The sequence below is a fragment of the Cyclopterus lumpus genome, chromosome 7, assembly GCF_009769545.1.
Source record: "Cyclopterus lumpus isolate fCycLum1 chromosome 7, fCycLum1.pri, whole genome shotgun sequence".
Lineage (NCBI taxonomy): Eukaryota > Metazoa > Chordata > Actinopteri > Perciformes > Cyclopteridae > Cyclopterus > Cyclopterus lumpus.
The window spans coordinates 20,079,251-20,097,329 of record NC_046972.1 but is presented as its reverse complement, the minus strand read 5'-3'; the positions used below and the strand labels follow the sequence as shown (position 1 = coordinate 20,097,329).

Below are 18,079 nucleotides of genomic sequence, written 5' to 3'. Positions count from 1 at the left end.
GAGACCGACAAAGGGCAGTGAGGGCTGTATCACGGCAGATGGCCGTAGTAACAGAGTCCGTATAAAATTAGCTGCGAGACAAACCGTCCGTCAAGGCGTGGCCGTTGTCCGCCGGGCTTTATTAGTTTCCTGTAGCTTCTGAGGCACTGGAGCCTCCATCACTCATGGAAATGACTTTGATTAATCAGCTGAGTGCTAGAGTGCGCGTGGTATGCTCGAGAGCCAACCAATCCGACAGTAAATCACGTTTCTTCACAGCGGGCCGCACCTTTCGTCCTCGCCACGCCTTTCCTGCTCCCGACACACTGCAGTGGGCTCCCTCCTCCCTGGCACATGGAGAGCTTTTCTAAGAGCAGATGGCAGAGTGGGGAGAACCTGACACGCAGCGTTTCTTGCTGACATCTAGTGGACGCCAAAACATGTGATTACGCAAGTCTATTTACATATATATATATATATATTTTTTTTTTTATATATATTCGCCCCCAAAAAAAAAGCTCCTCTTAAATAATTTGATGTGATGAAGGAATAAGTCCATTCTTCAGGAAGAATTCATATCTACACAAGCAATTAAAGGTAATCAGCAGAATTTTCCTTTCAGGTCAATTAGTGCTTCACCCCACAGCTCATCAGAGTGTTATATTACTGGACAGTAAGGAGAAGGAAAAAAGAAAAAGAAGAAAAAGAAAAGCATCCAGTCATAGACGGTCTGTCATCTGGGCCATGCCTTCTGTGGACAGTAAGGACACAGGAGGACGAGGAATGGGTGATATATTTCTGAGAGGGGAGCCGCAGAGGATGGAGGCATCTAACAACGTGCAGTGATCTGTCTCCTCTTAAACAGGACGGTGGCAGCGACGTCACCGGGGCTGCGTGGACTGATGGAGTGGAGGGTCTCCTCCTCCCTCCTGCTCCCTCCAGCTCCCAACCTTAGAGGTCACACAGCCTCACAGCCTCGACTCGTCGTGTCTTTCTTTGCCCGGTGGGATACTTACAGCCAAAATCTTGATTTCTTGGAAAGTGGCGGGAGGTAATCACAGTGAGAATGTCGTCAATCAGAAACTCTGAAACAGAAAGACAACGTGAACTCAGGGAGGTATATTTCCATCGTGGAGTCAAAGAAACATCTGTAATAATAATAATAATACTTCAAATTTACATAGCATGGCATTTTTTTTAGACAGTCAAAGACGCTGTACAAAAAGGTCAAATCCCTCTGATTTTGGAAAGCAGTGGTGTGTATTGAAAGAATGTCCAGAACCTCGGGTCCCGTTAGCCTGCAGGAAATCCAGGATTCAATGAATTAAAGTTTAACAATATTTAATGGAAAAGATAATGACAGATAGTTCACGATCGTGGAGCTGGTAAGGGAGCGCTCTCCACAGACGGACACCGCTGCTCCCAAAGCATCTCTCTTTCAGCCCGGGGCTGTCTCGAGGTCTCCCGAACCAAAAAGAACTCTGACTCCAGAACAAAGGTCACGACTATTAGTAAGGTCATGCAAATGAGTTCACACCTAAAGGTGAGTTCCATTGGCTAGTTTAAAGAACGCCGCCGTTCTGTTCGCTAAGCTAATTAGTTCTAAGCTGGTGGGGGTCAAAGCTCACACTTCCGGTCAGGGACAGGAAGTCCCCTCCAGAAGAAAACTTATTATCCTGCCTTCAGAATAAAAGTAACATCTCAGGTTTCAATCGACATCCATTTCAACTATTGTCTAAACAATAAAACATCATTCATTCTCATGCATCATACAGTTAATCATTACATTTGTCATCAACAAACAGAATAATACAACAGTGACCATCTTATGCTTTATAATACATTCCTCCAGAATATTCCTCATAATATCCCTTATTAATTATCATATCTTTCTTTATGTGCATTGATTTAAAACTTTAAACTTTCTTATTTACATGTGCAAGTATATATAAAATCCACTACAATGCTACAGTATCCTTTAAAGATAAGCATTGCATCATACTCCATGTGAGTAGCAGTCGTGAATAAAACCATGACACATTAAACTTTCAATTTTAACACTCTAGATTTTAGCCAAGAGAGAAATATGGATATGTGTCTCCCTCTCACATAAACAAGCGGATATATAGCCACACGTCTTGATCCACAAAGGTGCAGGACGGATGAATTATGACTGAAAGCCACCCGTGTTGCACATTACACCTCACCAGATATTGAATCAAATTATTGTCATAACCGTAATACCAATTAAATTACTCTTTGGAAACTGTCTGTAAATCAATGTGCTAAAAAAGAAAGAACTGCTCTCTAAACCACCACACAAAATTACAATAGCATTGAGTTCACACAATAGATTCCTAAAACACGAAGGTTAAATTAATTACATTAATTAGTCATTTGTAGTTATTCTACTTGAGCATTTGAGGTTGTTTTTTATTGACAAATGCTGTAATCTTAACCAAAGCTACACATTTCACAATCGTTGTGGTTTAAAGAATTTCAGGAGAACAGAATCTCTTTTAGTAAATAGATATTTGCTTATTTCCTCTCATGGCATGCTATTGGATTCCATATTCAATTGACACATTTAGCATAATTGATTGCTTAAACAACAAATTACTGAAGCAAGTCAGTCGACCCTGTTCTATTTATTACACAATGTGAAGAGAAAATATAAAAAAAGGAAATGGTTGGCTTAGTTTGGCATGAAAACTGGAAATAAGGGATACGCAGGCGGTAAATCAGGGTCGTATAACAAGGAGCAAGGAGATGAAACGTGTTAATTAGTGAGCTTTATAGGGGCTGGAGGCTTTTCCCCCCTGCTCCAAGTGTGTCTGCAAAGCTACGCTAACCCACTCCTGCTTCATAGTAAACATGCAGATAGGAGAGAGGTTTCAATCTAGTAACACTGAGCAAGAAAGCAAATGAGCCTCTTTCTTTTTTCTTTTCCTCTTTCCAAATGCCACCACTATTCCCTAAAGGTACAGCAACCAGCTGTGAGTCACGTTCTCCGCAGCCAACCGTGACCGCGGACGTTCCGCGGTGCCCTTTCATTCGTTTGCCAAACACAATGTGCTGACGATAGAATTCAAGAACTTTTACTATAAGTCGAAATACTCTGCGCGGGCTCTTGTCGCAGGCCTTTCAGGATGTTCTATTTGGGGGACAATTTCTTTTTTTTTTTTGGGGCTAAACAATCAATTTCATGATTCACTGGACTTAATTGCTTCATTGTAATTGTATCATAAAAGACATCCACGGGGAGAGATAACCAAACTTCAATTTGTGAACTTCAGTGAAAGAAAAACACTGCACACGATTCCGCCATCGCCGGCACTTCTTCTGTGAATTAAATGTGTTATATTTAGATTTTAATTTGAACTTGAAACAGTTCATTTTGACATTGAAATTGCCATCAAATTGAGTCGATTAGATGGCAATTTCAATGTCAAAATGAACTGTTTTAAGTATGTTTCCCATCAAATCTCATGAAAGAAATCGTGTCCTAAAAGCGCACGCCGGCGACCTTTTAATTCTATCATGTGCTGAAGGATAATTTCCTGGCTCATGGAGGAGAATATAGACCGGGGCCTCGTTAGGTTCCTGCACAGTGAATTACCTGCAGTCCTCATAGAAAACACTCGTGAAACTGTCAAAAGTGAGTTGTTTTGCAGTTATCTGAGGCGCCACAGTGACAGCGAGGAGAAAAGCAACGCTTCACACGGCAGCACTCCACGAACACGAGTGGCATTTTATTTCAAACCGAAAGGTCAACTGACAAGAAACTGAATTCAAAATTTAAAAAAAAAACACATTTAAAAAAACAATCAATCAAACCGGATTAGAAACATAAAGGTCCTCGCCTGTTATATATATATATATATATATATTTGTCTATTATAGCATACCATCACAGCGGAAATGAATGTTATCCTGCAGACGCAAGGTCAAATCCCACTGAGAAAAGGAATCCTAAATGATCATAACATGGCTCGCTGACAGGGGCGACAGGCCCTGATGAGCCGATTCTTAGATACAATCACGTAAAGGGAATTGCCTCTTGGTGAACATAATTAGATCTTTCACACACCTATTTGTGTCCCTCGAGGGATTGAACCACGCGGAGGAAAAAAGGGAACAGGGAATTTAATGAAGACTCTTCACTTTGGTTTTCATCACAAGTCCACGTAAGTGAACAATGTTCTTATCAAAAATTAGAAGCCAAATCATTCAATGTCAGGATGTCATCAGATGTGAAAGAATTCCTGCACTTTTAATTCCAACGAATTCCAGATTTTGTTAATGACTACAGTCGATCTAAAGGGTCTAAATAACTTAAAAACACTACAGCAGTTTGGGTTGTACTGACATATTGAAAGTTACTACATGAGACTATAGATATTCAACCATTTTTTGGGGCAAATTCCAAACAAAATCATTTTGGCTTTCAACAAAAACTGCAATAGTACAGAAAATGAAATGTCTCTAAATGGCCCTTAAAGGCCCTGAATAACTATTTATCCTATATGAAAATGTGTTTATTCTTCATGACAGTATTTCCTGACAAAGTTAGGAAATTGTTGGTTTTTCTCTTTCTACTTGTCTAATGTGGGCGGGGCCTAGTTGGAAACAGGCTTATGTCACGTACATCCGTGCACCAATCAGGATTCAGCAACATCTGGATCAAAATCTGATGAAAGTTGGTGGGGATGTTTGATCACTGTCAATCAAAATTGAGCAAAATACAAGTCCTGTCCAAAAAAAATAAAATAAAATAAAAATACATTGACATTAATTGTTTCTTATTTAGTTAGAAATATATAATGTGATGAGGAAATAATAAAGATTAGATGACAAACTACAGTACAGTTATTCAATAATCTCATTAGCCATCATATACACTTTGATAATTATTGTTGCTTGAAATGTCCTTGTGTGTTAACGTCTTCTGAAAAGTCACCACGCCATTGTCAACTACGTTTGTTGTCACAGGAGACTCGAAATAAAGCTTTCTTCTAAAGTCACACTTCTTGTCCAAGACAAAGAACATTCTCTGATGTATCTTCCATTTTATCCCCCAATTGGTCCCCGTGTGATGAAGAGGGCAATGTAGTCCAAACAACTGCAAAAGTCACTCGCACCAAAACTACAGAGCCGTTCCATTCTTTAACGAGATTACTGTGCAGCTTCTCAGACAGCACTTCAATTGCAGCGCCCCCACGGATCCCATGTTTTCTCTCTCTCTCGTTCTCTCTCTGTCTGTGTCTGTCTCCAAGACACGTGGCTCTCCATGACTGCTTCTCCCACACAGAGAGGGGGAGGGTGGGGAGGGGGGTGGGGGTGTGGGGGGGTTTCATGTGGGGCAAAGGGAGCCTACAGTAGACTTTTGGGGGCTCTCAGCTGCCCTGTGCTCTCTGGAGCGTGGCGTATGAACGCTGGAGGAAGAAGTGCATGTGTGAGCGAGGAGCTTTCTACGCGGGAGGAGATCTGGCCCAAATGTAATCTCTCTCTTGTGAGGATGGAGGGTTAGAGGAAGAAGAAAAAAAAAAAGAAAAAAAAAGGGCCGTGCCTGCTGAAATCCCAGTGGCGGTGCTGCAATGCAGGGGTTTAACATAGAGCCAGAAGGTAGGCGAACACATTAAAGAAATGGCCCCGTGATTACACGCATTCTTGCACGTACGCAAAGTACACACTGATGGACGGATGCAAGCGTTGCACAACCCACAATAGCCCGTTTGAGCTGAGACACCTGCATAGAGTGCTTGACAGTCGGAAGTATGTGATTTCAATGTCATGACATGGCTGTGACGCTTACGTGGAGTTTTATAAAGCAGCTCCTCTTTAAGCTTGGTCAAACGTCACATCTCAGTGCACAGGTAGGTCAGGGATTCGCTTTGCATATTAAGTCTTAAAGGAACAGTGTATAACATGTAAGGGGGGAGCCGGGAGCAGATATGGAATATAATATTTTAAAAGTATGTTTTCTTTAGTGTATGATCACCTGAAAATAAGACTCGTTGTGTTTTTCGTTAAACTCAGAATGAGCCGTTTATGAAACACAGGGTGGACACCATTGTTTTGGTCTCCCGGGGTGGAAAACCAAACACAGTTAACCTCTGTTGATCTTGAGGAGCTGCAGCATTTATTCCTAAAATCCTCACTGCTGGCACACAGGAGAGGCTTTAACTGGTTGCACACTGGACCTTTAGATATGTCTCCATACTAATGAATATTTATACCTAAATAAGCAGCAAGCAAAGGACAACATGTTTAGTATTCATTTATTATTAACAACGTATTCATCGGGACTGTGTGGATGAGGTTTGCCGTTGCTGAATCTTAAATGGAGCACAAAAGTATGTGACATTACTTATTTCTATCTAAGCCCCGCACACTTGAAGACAGAAATACAGAAATCTCTCATAACCAAAACTGTTGCAATGATGGCGAAATATATATTCCATCACAAGTAAGACGCTGATTGAGAAAATAAGGCAAGTGTTTCAAATGATTTATGGGTGAAAAGCTTCATCAATTCGCACATTGCACCATTTTTCTGAATATGAATCGGGGGGGTGGAGGCTGCCGTGTTTTTTTTTTTTTTTTTACTGTTTATTGTCCGTGCAGTTTCCTCGAGTGTGAGAGGTGAAGAGCGTGATGGGTGGTTGCGTACATGACAGATTGCTGACTGTGGGAGTCTTTTACAGTCAGCAGAAACAAGCAATTGATGACACTTTGGCTTCTTCACGCTCTGATACAGCCAGTACGGAAACAAGAGAGACAAACTGTGCTGTCCATCAAACATTTATTAAGTTTGAACGACCAGTGTGTAGGACTTAGTGTGTAGGATTTAGTAACTGGAGCTCAGGGGTTTTTGAGTTGGTTGCGAAATGCGTGGGAGAACTACGGTGGCCTCCAGGTAACGTGAAGAAGCAATCGACCCTCTGTAGAAACATGGCGGTGCGACTTTGTGGAAGAGGACCTGCTGCCGATGTGGGAATGAAGGGCTCCTTCTAAGCTAACTGAAACACAACGATTCTTGGTTACACACCATCGAAAAAACATAATAACGACTATTGTATTTCTGCCAATAGATCCCCCAAAATCCTACACACTGCTTCTTTAAGTGGTCAATTTGAATTTGAAAGCGCACATTAAATAATATTCATAAGAAGCATCTATTTCTGGTGATGTGCAGGATTCGTGACTTTCTCATAGCTGACACAGAATGTATTTATGGCGATTCATAAAAAGTAACCCTCTTGAAAAGAGTCACTTAGCCTGGGGCAGATCCTCAGCTCTCCCCAGCCCTCCGCTGCTTCATCTGTAATCCCACCAACATCATGCTGTCATTATATGGCCCCCGCGAAGAATATGAGGGAATAAAAATGGCTTCCTCTACTGTTCTGCCTCCAGCAGTTGGTTTCGGTGGAAAGATCTGTTGCTGGCAGCAGCCCCTACTGGCCGAGTTCCACAGCAGCTTAACTGACATCGTCGCATCCACCATTTTGTGTCTGAGTCCAAATAAATACAGCTGTTTTGTAATTTTGTGATTTTCGGTTCGCATGATCAGTTTGCTGCTAACCAAGCTTGCTACTCTCCACTCTGCCATCTGTGCTAATGCAGCATCCTAAGTAACGGTTGAATTGCTGCTGTATATTTTACTCGCATTACTTTTCCTCCTGTCCTCTTTTTTGAATTACTGTGTCGTACTTCCTTATATGTTGATCTTCCACCTGTGATACTGTGTCTCTTCCCGACATCGAGCACATATTTACAATATCCTTGGCATAACTCACGTATGTGGAATCTGATCGTTTTGACTGATTTGTAATCGCCATCCCCAAATTTCTTCCAATAAATGTCTTCACCCTTTCACAGTTGCTTCCAATGAAAAACCTCAGAGGCCATGAGGTAAAAAATACTAAACCATAATACCTTTCAAGGTCTTGTCCCCGTCCTCAACCGTTAGTATTATCATCTCTGCCAGGAGGATCACGCGATCGGCCAAGCGCGTGCTTTTGCGAGCGAGCGAGTGAGTGAGTGAGAGTTGTCTGTCCGCGGATTGCGTTATCTTCTGGGTGGCCAGTTGCGGTTGCATGCTCAAGGACCTCTCGTATAGATGCGGTGACTCACACAAAACACCTTTTATTGCCCGTTTTATACTTACTGCCGCTGACAGCCTGCTGACTCCTCACTACTGCTGAGTGCATCTGCAACCCCCCCCCCCCATTCCCCCCCCCGCCACCCATGCACTCCTCTGCGGTGGAAAAAGACAGTTTGCAGAGTGTTTGGCTAACAGCTAACATAGCTACCTGCTACCTGCACACACACACACACACACACACACACACACACACACACTGCTGAGTGAGTTCCTCTTGGCTGCTGCTCTGTGGCTCTTTTATTGTTTTGGACAGCGTATTTGGCTAACCGCTAACCGCTAACCACTAACAGCTAACAGCTATCAGAACTACCAGTAAAAGCACTGCTGCACCTCACCGCAACTCAATGGCTGTTAAGCGGTCTGACAGCTTAGTGAGTGTAATATTTGCTTTGGGAATTATTATTCAAGACTTCGAGCTGATTGCTTGAATACGTTGACGCTTGCTTATGAGTTTGTATTCAGGGGTATTTAGTTCTTACAACCCATTGGTGTCTAGACAGGGGGTTAGTCAATTGTGGGGTGTATTGATTCATTTGTTTACACAATACAGCAGCGGTTGTTGCGGACACACCTGGCACAGATCTGCACGTTATTGAGTGCACCGTTTTAGTGTAAGTGTGTTTAGCGCTCTGCTGAGCACCCACAGTACACACATAGCGAGGGCAGACAAAGGACTGTGAGCCAACACCCTTTTAACTGAGATCAAACCCTGATGATTTCGGACTATCTTGCATTAGGCCCAGCAGAAATCGTATTCAATTTCGGTGCACAGGTTAAAAACAATTGTGTTGGGGCCACAGATCTATCGGCTAAATTTAAAATGGCTGCGTCAAATCAATTTCAACGTTCTGCCTGGCAGCAGTTTACAAGGAATTGCTCCATCCGCCTCATGACACAGCATAAATACCAACAAGAAAGAGTTTAGCTTTTGCCCTGTTGTTTTGTTCCTCCAGTCTTATCATCTTTCCCCGAAACAATGATCTTACTTCACTTATTCGAACCAAGTGCTTTTTTTTCACAAAGCTCCTGTCCATAAATCCTACTTCCCTCCGGCTACCTGCTTCACGGAGAGACAAGACCTGTGTTTATGTGCAGAAATAAGGCAATTCATCATCAAGTCCCAGAGAAATGGTCAACAGCTGGTATGAACCTGCACACAATTCCAGATTAATTGCTTCCCTCCTTGCCTGCCCGGTGAATGAAACATAACACTACAAACCCCACTCGACAGGGAGAGGATTAAATAATATTATGGAAATAATTAAATGTATCAATTCACCTCCTGCTTTTGACCATTAACATTGCGCGCAACTCAACGATTTACAGAAGTAATTGTACAATGCATTCATTGAGTTGACAGATTATTATCCTAATGGGAATAATTGGTCGACAATTATGGAAGAGGACAATCTGTGCAAAGACAAGGGGAGTGAGACTCAAAAGCTCCCAGACCTCAAGGTCTCTGAATGATGTGCAAACTGAGAGCCGTGTGGCTCCAGAACAACAACAAACTCCCCAGGGGGCCAACAAACTCTCATAAATGTCAAATAGGTGTTTGTGATGGGCTCTGCAAGCTGCTGTTTCTTTAGGACAGGACCTCTAAAATACTAAACCATAATACCTTTCAAGGTCTTTTGATAGTTGGAGGAACGATCAATTCTCATACTTCTTATACCAACACAACAATTCTTTTATATTTCATATATATCCTTAATGTTCTGATTTATAATTTGGGGGGAATGAGAAGAGTGCAGTTTTGTGTATGAAACTATTAACGTGATCAACTTGTCAGAAGAGGGTGGATGTTCTTTTCTCGCTCCTTGTAATGCGGTCAATGGTATTGTAGGACAAACGATAGACAAGCCGCAAGTGGCAAACAGAGTAGCCGCTCATGGGGATCATTCACCTTCACATCGTCAGTAAACTCTGTTCCAAGGCAGGTCCAAGTCTTGGAAACCACTGCGCCATTAGTCAAACACAGATTGGGTGTGACAGCTAACCTCTCCTTGCACCACATAAAATCTGACTTTCGTTGCTGCATAATGACGCTGTACTTAAATCAGTCATACTGCAGCATCTTAAGCCAGTAGAACAAACAAACAGACATGTTTTTTTTCTTCTTCCTTTTATATGGGATAACAGTAATCTCTCAAATATTAAAGAAAATGAAAAAAAAACTGTTGTGGAAAGATTTGACCTAAGAACAATGCAATATTTAACTGTGATCATCTGTGAAGTAGACAGAGAGTCATTTTCAATTAAGCGCTCATTAGAAACTAAATTAGAGCTGACCTTTGAAACATACGAGCACAGGGAAGAGGAGAAAAAGGTAGACATGTACGTTCACTCATCCATCTCTGATTGAAATTAAAATAAGAACTGCCAATGTAGTCCAATATTGCATGCTATTAGCAAAAGTGCCTCTAAACGACAGGCACGTCTTAATTACAGCAGCTTCATCTAGTCATAAAATATACAATTTAATTAGTCACAAAATGTGTATTGTATTTTCCTTTTTAAATGTGCACGCTGGATTGCACGGATGAGTGGTTAGCAATCAAATCAAGTGTAGTATTGCTCGGTGCTTCTACTCCAAAAATGTTTGAAGTGATCAGCTGCACAATACTTCTACTTTTATTATTATTTCTAATTTGAATGAAATCACATTTCTGAATAAATCCATGAAAGAACACACAAAATGTTGTTGACTTTAATAAAAAGACAAGACGGCGTGGGGACGTTCCTGCAGCCAGACAGTAGTGTATTATCACCTTGTAATCAGAGAGCGGCATCAACAATCAATGGCAGGAGGGAAAGAGAAGACAAGAGCAATCGATGGCCGTTACAAACACTGCGGTAATTGTGCACTCAGTTGCAATAAGTTTGGAAGCAGCTACTTGCCATGAACGTGAAGGAGGCCATATTTAGTGACCATTCCTTGAGTTAATTTTTCAAAACAGCCACAAATGTCATCACATGTTTTTGCCATCAAAGTATTCTTTCCCTTATATTCACGGGTTTATTCTCTACTGTAAAAAAAAAAAAAAAAAAGCCAAATTGAATTCATTGTGAGGCTTAAAGTCGGGTGTGATTATTGTCAACAGCTTTTTCCAAAAATGCTTTTTTTTTTAAAGATATATACCATTCAGTGTAACATGGGCAGTTAACACAATAGGACAATTAAAAGATCATTATTGCAAGGGTCAACTGGATCAATACCAACACAAATCTATATTTCAAGACAGTTGACCTCTTAAACAGTCCCTCTGTATAACTGCATATGTGTAACATGCCATATTAGACACGGTTAGACGCACAGGGAAGCTCGTTAACAGGTAAGGAACTAATTACAGCACCGGCGAGTGCATCACCAGGTGCGAGTGATTAAAATGTTGTACTGCTGTCGACGTTGTGAACACCTAAACAGTGTCTCCTAAAGAGAGAACATTTTGTTCCCGAGGAACCAATGAAACAAGAGTCCACAGCCCGGCTAGCGGCTCAGTGACAATGTCTGTAGGTCCGGTGGAGCGTGCAGCGACATGTAAACGTAGCATAAAACGACACGTTTGCATTGACATTGCTAACTAGCTAACGTTCAGCAAGTGTGTTTACCCACACCACTCCGCTCCTCCGCGACCTTCACTGGTTACCGGTGGCCGCCCGCATCCGCTTCAAAACATTGGTACTTGCGTACCGTGCTGCGAACAGATCGGGTCCAGTCTACATCCAGGACATGGTCAAACCGTTCACCCCAGCCCGTTCACTTCGCTCGGCTTCTGCCAATCTGCTTGTAGCTCCTTCACTTCGAGCTAAACACTCAACAAAATCACGACTGTTTGCTGTCCTGGCTCCTCATTGGTGGAACGAGCTTCCCATTGACATCAGGACAGCAGAAAGTCTCTACATCTTCCGGCGCAAACTAAAACACATCTTTTTCGACTATACCTTGAATAGGTAGCACTTAAATGCCGTAGTAGCACTTAAATGTCCCTTACCGATAGCACTTTAGTAGCACTTAAATGGCACTTACGGATAGTACTTTGTAGTTTAACTTTATTGAAGAAATTGTACTTGCTTGATTCTTGTTGTTCTGAGTTTGGACTCACGGTTTAATGCACTTATTCTAAGTCGCTTTGGATAAAAGCGTCAGCTAAATGACATGTAATGTAATGTAATACCATGTTCGCAGCAACCGCACTGTACTGGTTAGCATGCTAACGTTTTCCGATTAACGCTTACTACAATTCATTGTGTAGGTGGAATGAATGTTAGTACTACAAACAAAAGTCAAGATGTGTCAATAAATGCCCCCAAAAAGACCCAATATGGGCTTAAGAACAACCAAAAACTTGGGCTCCGTCTTCTGGGGAGCATGACTGAGTCAAACTGGTGGACCAACCGATGGATCGACACTGTCCAGCAACACTAACATACAACAGCCTTTTGCACACTGTGGCAAAAAGTAACTGGAGTGGGAGGTACCCAAAAACGGTGCTACAATGGAGCAATCAGACATTTTTGGCATTCAGTGTCAGCTGGCTAAAAAACACAAACCGTTTTGGGGCCTGGCTGGTAATTGTTACCACAATCTGCTTGACTTGCTGGTTAAAATGCAGACTGAATTATCCATAAGGGTCACATAAAATTATCCCAGCAGGATGTCACACTGGTAATGGGAGGACTAATGGTAGGTTTTAAGTACATGTCCATAAATACATACCCTATTTTATTTCCTTCTTGGATTTCAAATCAAGTATGTGTGCTGCGCATGTGCTGTTTTCCTTTCTTTCTTTCTATTCTGCTGGCATTGTGGTGTTCCTCCAGTGCCGTCTGTCTGGTACCCCTTAAAAAGAGCCGTATGACCTTCGTTTTGCTTTGCTGTCTCTAAAAAAAAAAAAAATCATGTTTGAAATAACATGCTTGATTTCTGTCATAAATTAGTCAGTTGAGTCATGGGCGTAAACTAGTTGTAAAGGTCAGTCACACCGGGCTGTGTGGTGATCTTGATGTGGGTGTTTTGTGAATATACTGCATACTGCAGAAGCAAAAAGCTGTCACCCAGTTCACTTCAAACAAGTTAAATCTTGTATTTATCTATTCCTTTTTATGACTGCTAAACAATCCCAAGTTTACAGGTAGCCGTGGGATTACTGCATTGCATTAAATTAGGTTTCACTATCAAAATAACCATAATTTCTACCTCTTACTGCACCCCGACAGATGCAAGTTAATGCCCTAACAATTTAAAACCAGAAAAGCCTTGAAGAAACACATAACACGCCAACTCTCTCCACTCAAATTGACAATATGTGAAATCCTACACAGCCAACTGACAGTATTCTATCATTTATTCAGGAGGAGAAAGGCTCACAAAAAGTACTGCACCCCCGGCTATGCAGCAGTAAATCACTGTATAGCACACCATCTGCCGCTTGTCAGAGCCAACGGTTGCTGTGAGCACAGGAGTGTTGAACAACATTGATCCTTAAGTCAGGGTTGATTTCCGTTGTGAATCAAATAATCAGAAAGTGCATGTGAAATGGTGTCTGGGTCAAAAATGTAGAAACTCGAGAAAAACATGCATTTGTTCAAAGATATACCTCCATCCTGTTTCCAAAAGCCATTAGTGAAAGAGTGATTTCCCAATGTGCACCATGTGAGCAGGGTGATATTTCTGAATCCATCTTGTGTGATTCACATGGCCCAAAGGATGAAAAGGGTATAAAAAATAAAAAAAATCCCTCATTAAATATTGAGCGTCCACATGATGGGATGTAAGGCTGAGGAGGGTCCTTCACCCTCGTTGGGGTTTCAAAGCGTAACCTTCTCCAGATACAAAATGTCCCATATTCAGACTTCAATAATGCAACGCCTGCTGTCTTAGGGCTAAAAGGCAGGCTTGTCTAAAATCTGACTAATCGCTGACGAAGCCATAGTTTCAGTTCGCAGACTTACTGTGACTTACACCGGCTATTTTCAGAACATACTTCTGCACAATATTCAATAGCGTCAGTTCAATCATCTGGCAACCATTTCCTAACATGAGAAGTGAACATTATTTTGTACAAACTGACACTTTCAAATTAGACCTTTTTTTTTTTTTGACTAATTGTAACTGTCTTCACAGCACTTTTAGTAAAAAATTAGCATTCGCTGTCTGTCAAAGGACTGATGGCATCGTCCAGACGTCATTGGGTTGCTAGAAAATATGCAACAGTCACAACAGCGTTCAGGAAACTGCATTACGTCCCAAACTGCAGATATGTCGGGAGAACAAAGTCACTGCGGGTTCTCATTATGTCGTTTATCATCAGTTATTCTGCGCGTCCAACTCAATATTTTGTCTCGTCAGTCACCCGATTGAAAGAATGATCCGTCTAATTATTGGCTGTGTTTACATTTCCCGATGTCTCTGTGTAAAGCTCTTTGACTGGCATCTGCTCTAGAATGTCCAAATACGGGTCTTATGAATACAACTTTATACAATTGAACATGTTTTAAATTGATTACCGGCATTGATCTCCTTTCGTCACACTAGCTGATTACTCGTTGCTCTCCAGTTGCTCAGAACAGACTTGTCTTTGGAGCAATTTCAAAGTAATGCCCCTTGAAAAGAACACTGTGCCTCCAAACAGCATCACTTGCTTATAAGGTGCACCACATTTAAGAACATTGCATCATTTGGACCAGGACCGCTGGCACTGGCGGGGTTTAATGTGATCCAATAGTGTCATTAAATAAATACTGACATATCTTTCCAGGATTTTAGATTCCCACAGGAGGAGAAATAATCCCGGCCAGTATACGCTCCACGTTTCATAACTGCCTGATGAGTGGGTGGTGCTGATTGAGTCTATAAGGAACAACAGCAGCCATTAAAAGCTTAATTAAATGGAATTTCTGATGAAGTAACTTTGAATTTCATTTTGAATTTGTCATTCACGAGAAGTTGTACAAACTCCCTGGCAATGCAAATGCTTCATAAATCTGGGGCTCTGTTTTACATGTATTAAATGCTCCAACATTATGGTTGAAATGGAAGAAAAAAACCAAAAAAAAGGAGTGGCAACTTAGCTGACGGCACAGGCAGTTTCAAATATGCACCAGCACATAATGCACAGTTGGTTTGACTTATATTGCGGCTTAACTTTTCCAATTTGGATTCATTTCCTCATGTTATAATATGAAATCGGCGGGGCTGCATAAATGAAAAGAACGTTTGTCGAGAGATTCTTAAACTTTTCAGCCACGTGCAGCGAACTAGATAAGGAGGAAAATGTCAATTTCAATGTATGTATAAATTACTGGGTAATGACGGTGCGCACTTTCACTGTGCTTTCAGACTGAGAGCAGCACAATCAGCTGGTCCCCATAAGGCCATTCATTTCTCATGCAGCAGAGGCAACGGGGAAACCCGGCCAACGTGGTGTCGGAGAACAAGCTTGCCAGCTGAGACGGAGCCAAGCGGAGAAGTTGTTCCCCTTTTCACAAACAGCAGTCAGATTTCCACAGTTCCTTATTTTCCAACCTATTACATTTCACTTTTTATAAATAATAGCTCAGACTGGAAAGTGCAAAACAGGAAATAAGTTATTTACAGCGGATTCAAAGAGTCTCATCCTGCAACTTTAAGGTGAAAGTAGTAAATGATGCAGTTACATCCACTGTGGGAGTTTTTGGTACATTTCTTTTTTTTCCTTTAATTGATTTCACGAAGGACTGAAAAGTCTCCGATGATGAAAATGAGCGTGTTAGCATTTTAATTGAACTTGAATCATGAAATACTCTAGACTATTTATGTAAGTGATGCTACATTAAGGAACTTTTGTACATGAAAAAACGTATCATTTAAACAATTAATTGAGTCCTAACAGAGAGCTAACGGTGTTAACCTGAGGGGGAACCGGAGGGGAGGAAGCAGCTGTAACCGCCATATGAGAGCAGTGCAGAGTTGCGGCCATGAGCTAGCCAGTGGGGCACCCTACCTTGTCCTCATATGCACTAAAAACACTCGCAGCCAACCCAACTGTGTCCACAAAGCAAGAAGAAGCTCGGGTGACAACACACACAGAGGGAGAGCGACTTCATTCTCTGTTCAGGTAGGTAGTTTGTTTGTTGCTATATTAACGCTCTAAATGTCATATATTGCTCCTTTAAACAGGATTTTCAATTCATTTGACCTGTGATGGAGTATATAACAATCTGGTGATCAACATGTCAACATCTGATGATGATCACTTCTTTCATCACTTATATTTATCAGTAAATAAAAAATTCAAAAAAAAAGTCTCCTTTTTCTCCCCAATGTGGTAAAGTCAATTGAATGGCCTCCACTCGATGGTCCTTGTCAATGCTAATTCCACTGTGTCCCGGGGACAGTGTTGACAGCAACGTGCCTCCACCGTGACACATGGTGTAACACACTTTAAAGGTCAATAATATCCCCCGGCAGGCACCCCAACTCACCCGTTGGGGCCCGTAGTGCAGCGACGAGGACATTATCCATCTTTGGCTTCCCAAACCACCAGAATAACTAGTTGTGTTTAGGATGCATGACCAAGTTGGAGCTGTGTCCACATCTCTGGTGAGTGTTTTGTCCCTGCACCACTGTGAATTTCCTGAGCTAAACACGGGTTGCCCACCGTGTTTATAAGAACGTCTGAGACAAAATAAAACTAACTATCAGGCTCACTGTCACAGCCCCTTTGACGCATTTCAGTGAGGGGGCACAAACCAGCAATGGCCTAGATAAAAACGCTACCCTGCACTGCATTGAAAGACTCTCTACAGCAGTCAGGTTTACGTAACAGCAGACGATACACAGGGATGCACATCGCTTTCAGAGCTCCATTTGAAAAAAACATACAGGCTAATATGCTTGTCGTCCCTCAGTTTAAAAACCACTGAGGATTTTGACTGTTGGCTGAAGCTGTTTCGTCCAATGTGTCCCCAGTGTTGGGCTGGCTAAAGAGTCAAGTATGACAGACCACTGCTTGTAAGTGGCAGACTCGAGAGGAGAAATCTCAGAGAGGGGTCAGGCCGAAAACAAGAAAGGAAAAGAAAAATCCAGGTTATCAGTGATGGCAGCGAATAAGGGTGAACACAAAAGATATTTGAGTGACACAGGGGTGGTGTGTTTCCTATTTGTGAGATTGGTAACTGAATTTCAATATGCATATTGTAAGAGATGTCTTTAAACAGCATCAGCAAGGAAGATATTTGATAACGGTAGTAAAGCTAATGCATACACCAACATGCAAAGAGTAGAATTGACCAATGAAGGATCCCTGCCTCTTTGCGGTTGTGTTCCCTTCTGAGAACATCACTGGCAGAACCGAGTTCATCCACTTCCCACCCACCAAGGATTAAAATGGCAGTTTGAACTTTTACTACAGTAACTACACCAGCAACAACTACTGGAACTCATTTTTATACTTTGCCCTGCGCCCACAAGGATGAATAATCCACGTCAGAGTGAGCCATTAGCTTTCTAACGTTAGCTAAAACCAAGATGTCACCACCGCGGTTAGCCCCTTCTTCTTATTGCTACTACTTTATTGCTGTAGCTATAAAGTAGTCTTGGAGTTCCCTTCTGAGCTTAAACTGAACATACTAACATACTAATATTCTAACATTAGCTTAATGCACAGTTAATATTAGAGCTGTAGTGCTCTGCTATGTTTTTGTGAGTTGAGGGCTGGGTGCCATGGTATATAACATTATTGATTGCCTATTCCTGTTGCTCATTGTAGTTGTATGCTGCTGTGGTCATATAGCCACATACAATGGCTCGTGTTGCATTGGCAGGTGCCAAAGAAAACGTAGGGTGTGTTTCGCTGGTAAATATCAATATTAACTGTCCTTTTAATCTTAGAGTCATAATGAAAGCAAGGGAAGTCCATATAATAAAGCCTCGGAGGGCAGAAGTGGATA

At 41.8% G+C, this 18,079-nt stretch overlaps 2 protein-coding genes across 2 annotated transcripts in view; one reads left to right on the top strand and one right to left on the bottom strand.

Annotated features, from left to right (window-relative positions):
- The window catches only part of LOC117734187 (protein phosphatase 1 regulatory subunit 12B-like), a 57,869-nt gene extending 42,305 nt beyond the window's left edge, over positions 1–15,564 (top strand). Inside the window, exon 7 of the mRNA XM_034538357.1 lies at positions 15,489–15,564. Coding sequence (XP_034394248.1) covers positions 15,489–15,521 — 33 coding nt within the window. The 3' untranslated portion in view covers positions 15,522–15,564. The remainder of the gene's footprint in view (positions 1–15,488) is intronic.
- The window catches only part of LOC117734190 (synaptotagmin-2-like), a 50,920-nt gene that overhangs the window by 22,467 nt on the left and 10,374 nt on the right, over positions 1–18,079 (bottom strand). The window contains exon 3 of the mRNA XM_034538363.1: positions 996–1,064. The gene's annotated coding sequence lies outside the window, so the exon portion shown is untranslated. The remainder of the gene's footprint in view (positions 1–995; positions 1,065–18,079) is intronic.